This window comes from Rhagoletis zephyria, unplaced genomic scaffold (genome assembly GCF_001687245.7).
Source record: "Rhagoletis zephyria isolate East Lansing unplaced genomic scaffold, Rhagoletis_zephyria_1.1 Rzeph_scaffold_01516, whole genome shotgun sequence".
NCBI lineage: Eukaryota > Metazoa > Arthropoda > Insecta > Diptera > Tephritidae > Rhagoletis > Rhagoletis zephyria.
Window position 1 is genome coordinate 24,623 of NW_016158600.1, and position 6,737 is coordinate 31,359.

The 6,737-nt window shown below is 36.4% G+C and overlaps 1 protein-coding gene across 1 annotated transcript in view; it reads left to right on the forward strand.

The window, feature by feature from the left end:
• Nucleotides 1-3,706: 3,706 nt before the first annotated feature.
• The window catches only part of woc (zinc finger protein without children), a 12,970-nt gene continuing 9,939 nt past the window's right edge, over nt 3,707-6,737 (forward strand). Inside the window, exons 1-3 of the mRNA XM_017617905.1 lie at nt 3,707-3,863; nt 4,667-5,596; nt 5,799-6,011. Coding sequence (XP_017473394.1) covers nt 4,714-5,596; nt 5,799-6,011 — 1,096 coding nt within the window. The 5' untranslated portion in view covers nt 3,707-3,863; nt 4,667-4,713. The remainder of the gene's footprint in view (nt 3,864-4,666; nt 5,597-5,798; nt 6,012-6,737) is intronic.

Genomic DNA, 6,737 nt, shown 5'->3' on the forward strand with positions numbered 1-6,737 from the left:
GGTGGGGTTGTCGTTTGTTTGCTATTTCTCTTGTAGGTTATAATTAACATATTTACCGTGTAAACAATAATTTAACGATGAAGTATATTAAACAAAATAATATATTTCAATCATTTTTGATACTTAGTTCAACAATATTTTTTATCATTTTACACAAATTCACGATCAGGGCCACACGGCAACACTCGATTAGTTTGACAGCACTTGCAGAAGAAATAAAAATTGCTAGTGCAGCACGAGCAAGTTGAAATATATTTCCGAAATCGATTTTCGCTCTTGCAGTTGCAGTCCCACCTTGCAACTTTTATTTCTGAAACTGATTTCCGAAAGGTGACAGAAAGATCTTTCTGGCTGTTCACACATCGAAATAAAATTTCTCTTTCTCAATTTGACAGCGAATTGCGTGCGAAAGACGTAAATATTGCCACGTCTGACAGGCTCTTTAATTTCACATTATTATTCACAATAATCGTTATTTCAACAATCAACCCAGCAGGACAATGAAGCCTTTAAAGCTCAAACAAACCTTATGGGATTCGCGTGTTAACGAAAACTCGCCACCGGATGGCGTTGACGTTGCCGTTGCTTCTCTCTCTCTCTATCAAAGCAAATTTGATATGCTGCTACGTACGTCAAACTAGGTTTACGCTACGTCGTTGACTAAGTCCCCTTTCAGACACGTCAAGTCTTGCTTTCAAGTCTGCTCGTTCGTTGGTGAAGGAGGTGAGAAGAGAGGGGTAGAGTACAGATACCTCCGTACCGTCAATTCGTTTCAAGTTTTCTTGTTCTCTTTTGATCTTTTCGTTGCTTCCCATTTAAAGATCCAAGGACTTGAATTCAATAAAACTGGACGCGTGTGGAAGCGAAGAGAAAACATAAAAGAGAATGCGATAAAAATTTCTTTCAAGACTTGACGTGTCTGAAAGGGGACTAAGTGCGCTTTAAGCCATGTGATATAAGTCCTCTTTCAGACACGTCAAGTCTTGAAAGCAATTTTTTTCGCATTCTCTTTTGTGTTTTCTATTTGCTTCCAAACGCGTCAACTTTAATTGAATTCAAGTCCTTGGTTCTTTAAATGGGAAGCAACGAAAAGATCAAAAGAGGCAAGAAAACTTGAAACGAATTGACGGTACGGAGGTATCTGTACTAATTTAACGAGCAGAAATTAGCAGGAGAGCCAAAAATAGAAGAGCGTAAAAACGAGAGAGCAGCAGCTAATTTCTGCTAGTTTTTTGGGTTAAGAAACGCTTTCCAGCAGAAATCAGTGATAATTTGTGATAATTATCTGTTAAGAAGCAAAGCTATTAATAATCCGATTTATCCGATATTTAAAATATGTATTGGTAACGGTAAGAGAAATAATATTACAAAGAAGAGCTGTCAGTGGCGTTGGAGTTGAGTTATTACTAAAAATCGCCAAGTGAGAAAAGGTGCCGTGAAAGTCAGACTAAATCGCCCTGTTGCACCATTGTGTATATCGAGTTACGATTGGCCCAATGGATGTGATTTTCCAAATTTATTATGCGTTTAAGCTTTTAAGGTGTTTCGTCTGAAAGAAGTGTATCTATATAGCATTTCTGTAGAACAATGATACGACATATTCCGATTTGTCTTGTCTTGTAAGAATAGTTGTGTTTATTTGGGTTATCCAGCTTATCACGCTCATTTCTCACGGAAACGGTCTAGATCATTCGTATTGAAGTTGCAGCACTAATTTTATACCATTAACACGATGAACACGACATTAAAAAAATTAACTCACTAAATGGGGAAAAGTACATTTAAACTAAATAATATTCACTTAAACAAATATTTAACATAAAGCAAATTTATTTAAAGCAAGCTACCAAACTGTACTGCCATATTATCAGGACTAAAGAGAATGGCATCTTTTTTGGCACTTTTATTTTTCTATATGGCACGTTTTTGCATTTTTTTATCACCAATTTGGTACCTCATAGCTAAGGATAGCTGGCAGCCTTGTTTACCAGCTTATACATAGGTATGTAGCCTGTTCCCGTACTCCAGGATCTGCATGTTTTCCTGTATATCCTGTTAAACCTGCAGATCCTGGAGGACGGGAACAGGCTAAAGATGGTCGTCGGCTACAAGAGCGCGTAAAATGCGGAAAGGGTTTATATATTTACGAGCANTGACACAAACCAAAAAGAGCGGGTCATAAATTGAACCAGATCTCTTTCAGGATCATATCTTTGCGTGCAAATTAAATGGGAAGGACTAAAGAGGATGGCATCTTTTTTGGCACTTTTATTTTTCTATATGGCACATTTTTGCACTTTTTTATCACCAATTTGGTACCTCATAGCTAAGGATAGCTGGCAGCCCTGTTTACCAGCTTATACATAGGTATGTAGCCTGTTCCCGTACTCCAGGATTTGCATGTTTTCCTGTATATCCTGTTAAACCTGCAGATCCTGGAGGACGGGAACAGGCTAAAGATGGTCGCCGGCTACAAGAGCGCGTAAAATGCGGAAAGGGTTTATATATTTACGAGCACTTTATATACCGATTACAAAATGTTTATTACCAGAGCGGAATAGACCTGGGAGGGGAAGAATTCGAAGAAAAAATTGAAAAATTAAAATGTTTTAAATCTACAATTTTTGTCATCAGATTTTTTGTACTAGATTTTATAATCTTTTACTTTCTTTCAGGGTTGTTTAATGCTCACCAATAAAAAATAAGAACCGAGTGCTTAATCGTATGCATAAACTATATGAACTAATGAGATTATGACATTTTAAACTACCTTTTAAATTTGCATATGCATTTGTTTCGAAGATTTCCTTTCAAATCCACGTGTATATTATGTACATTTTGTTCCATTACCATATCAACTAGGAAAAAATGTGTATAACATAGAGGAATGTGTGAAAAAGGAACAACTATTTAATAATCGGCCATTTTGTTTTTGTGCCAATTACGTANAACCCTAGTGCTTAATCGTATGCATAAACTATATGAACTAATGAGATTATGACATTTTAAACTACCTTTTAAATTTGCATATGCATTTGTTTCGAAGATTTAGTTTCAAATCCACGTGTATATTATGTACATTTTGTTCCATTACCATATCAACTAGGAAAAAATGTGTATAACATAGAGGAATGTGTGAAAAAGGAACAACTATTTAATAATCGGCCATTTTGTTTTTGTGCCAATTACGTAGGAAATTTTATTCAATCGAATATAAAATGAATAAGTCGTAGGCTGGACAATATGTATTCTTGCATAATTTCATTTGTGGTCTGCGTTTCTTTGAAAATCAAACGCTCTATATTTTTTGATACGTAAATTACACGACTTGATGCCTCAGCATTCCTTTATTTTAATTCTTCGCTTTTTGATCTTTTACTTAAATGATCTATTACAAAATTTTGAACGGTGACTGTTCATTGAAATTCCCTTAATAATTTAAAGTTTTCTTTAACAGGGGTATACATACAAAAGTATAATTAAATCAGGGTATTATTAATGCAGTTGTACAAATATTTATAACCATAATAACATTTATGAAAATAATAGTTCAGTGTTCAAAGCCTTTTCCGAACACTTCCAACATTGACAATTTGTGCTTGCGCCATTTTCCGCCGCACAATACAGCCACACTGTTGGAAATTTATAGAGTTATGTTTCTGGCGAAGCCGATTGGAGGTAAACTACAATTTTTCGTGCTATTTACAAACGTTTTTTGTGGAAAAAATTTGGGCTCGTATGCCATAAAATATTAACCAAAACAAAGTATAAATTGAAATAATAACGATTTTATAAAGATTGTTCATGTGCGTTTATTATAAAAGTGTAAAAAACCGTGTGGAAAACTAAAATTGACAACAAAAGTGAGTTTTGTTCTATGGATCGAAAATCGTTCCGTTCCTATGTCATTACTTTCCGCCTCATTCCGTATCTGTTAAAAGTCGTATTATATCGGAAATCAGTCAAAATTTGCTTAAAGAAAATTTGCTTCATGTGCGTTGGCAAACTATTTAATGGTTTTTTTTTTGGCAAACAACGAGGTGTGTGCATGTATATAGGTAATAAAGCAGTCGCCGGCAATAATGAAGTGATTTTTATCAGTGAGGGGGACGGTTTGGCGGTCGATGTATTCATACAAGTATTTGCTCCCACTGTGCGTGCTGTACTTTCAGGGTAGCCACACTGTGCATACACCTTGTTACCAGTGACTAGTAATATATATTGGTTAATAAAATTACCACACTTTGCGCCAAATTGTTTATTAATGTTGCCCTTTTTGTAATGAAATTTTCGAATTATCAAATGGATTTGCTAATTTGTCTTTCGCGATGAAATATGTCGAACAACATATATCGGATTGCACGCAGGTCTTCTTCTGGCGAGTCAAACGCGCCTATCACTTCTACTGAGTGCTCTGCAGTGTAGCGGCGGGAAAAACTTGGGCAAAGTGCCCTATGTGCAACAGAAGCCAGATACTGCTATTACTTGATACAAGTTTTATGATCATGTTTTGTATGCTAAAATGCGCCATATTAGAAATCTAAAATAATGCCGCTTCAGAATGTAGGATGCTTGTTGAATAAGAAATCTCTATTGCCAAATTTTTTATTAAGCTTCACAATTATCCTATTATTTACTTATATACTTTAATTTGTATTCTTTTTAGTTAATGTTTAAGGTTTACATACTGCTAGAGAGTTTATTTGTAGTCCAATGGAAGAAATATCAAGTTTAGATTCCTTTCACACTGACGCTGAGTCAAACGCACGTCCTGAGTCGGAGCCACCCAAGTTGGACGAAGACACATCGCAAGCATCAATGGACAAAGCGGTCGATGGCGATGCCACTAAAGATACCGAAGATGGTAATAATGATGAAGATTTCGAGCAAATTTCAGAGGGGTCATTTGAGGTAGATGAAAATTCAAATGGCACTTCTTCGGGACCACCCAAAGATGATGGAAGTAACACACAAGATAAGGTGGCAAGTGGTGAAGGTGATCGAGGTGAGGGAGATGGCAAAGAAGCAGATTTGGCCGAAACTAAAACACAAGATTCCGCAGATTTCGAAGAAGTCGATGCGAATGTGTCTGGCGGTGGCCACAACGCAGCCGCCGAAGAATCAGATATGTTAGGGGAGTCTGATATGACTTTGCCGACAGCTACTGAGAAAGTGGAGGGCGAACCAGTTGACAAGTCAGTCGAATCCATGGAAGTGGATAATCAAGTTAATGCTGGTGCATTGGGTGAAGGAGAAGCGGAACCTGATACAGAGGCCCAAACATCCGTAAGCAATTCGCCTTCTGCCAATGTGGCAACACATCCAATTACAGAATGTGATAATGATGATAAGGTTGCTGAGCAAAATGATATCAGTATGGAAGCGTTGGAAGATGTTGAAGCTGTTGATGATGATGGTAAAACCGATATAGGCGGAAAGGAAGATATGGCAAATAATGAAGGAACTGGCGCCGGCAATGCTGGCGATGATGATGGAAACGAGCAAAATACGGCTGAGGACGAATCCGAGCCAGCGGAAAAAGGCACTGAAACAATGGCGGGCCAAGATGCTGAAGCCGAACCAGAACGGGAAGATGGTAAGTCTTATACATATCTACATATGTACATATCTATGCATATAATTTTATTAAAAAAAATGTGTCGTAATAACATCTTATTATTTTTTAGAACCAGTTGAAAATGTTCAAGAGCCAGAAGATTCGGATATATGTNTGTACATATCTATGCACATACTTTTATTTAAAAAATGTGTCGTAACAACATCTTATTACATTTTAGAACCAGTTGAAAATGTTCAAGAGCCAGAAGATTCGGATATATGTCTTATACCAGATGATCCCGAAAGCGAAGTGACTGAAGCAGAAAAAGAACAAGCCATACTGGCGCGAGAGAATGCCGAAAAAGAGGATGCAGAGGCAGAAGCGGAGACAGATAAGGATGAAACAAGCGAAAAGGATACTCCAGATGTCGGCATAGGAGATGCTGAAATAGGTGAGTTTTTAAACAGTAAAACTTAAGGCATATTTTTACCGACATTTACATTGTCTTGCATATTTATAGTTATCCTATCCTTTTAAGATATATTTGAGGCAGAAATAATATGAACACCTTATTTTGATAAGTTTGGGCTAAATTAATTTTTTTGTTTAATGTTTGATATTTTTAATAAATGACACCCTCATTTTTTTTTAAACTGCGTAAATGCGAATTTTCAACTTTGTACAGAAATCAGAAAAGTTCAACACATGTTCATTTAAATTTTAAAATTTTTATCCCGAGTTTTCCGAATTCTAGGTACGTAGTTTTGTAACCAGGAAATGGATTTTTAGGACCTAAACACCTAAAAAAAGTAGAGTCCGACCGATTAATCGGCATCGGCACAAAATTGAGCAAAATTGAGGGCCTTTTTCGCCGATTCTTTGGAATNCTTTTTATCCCGAGTTTTCCGAATTCTAGGTACGGACCTAAACACCTAAAAAAAGTAGAGTCCGACCGATTAATAGGCACAAAATTGAGCAAAATTGAGGGCCTTTTTCGCCGATTCTTTGGAATTTCTTCTCAAATGTTCAGGTGAAGCAACAGCCAACATTAAAAAACATTTGCAGACAGCTCACAAAAATGATTTTTTTTTTTTGTTGAAGGTGTTTCACGTTTTTTCCATACAAAAGTATGTGCGACAATTTTCTTTTATATGGAGAACACTGCCAGCAAAAAAAA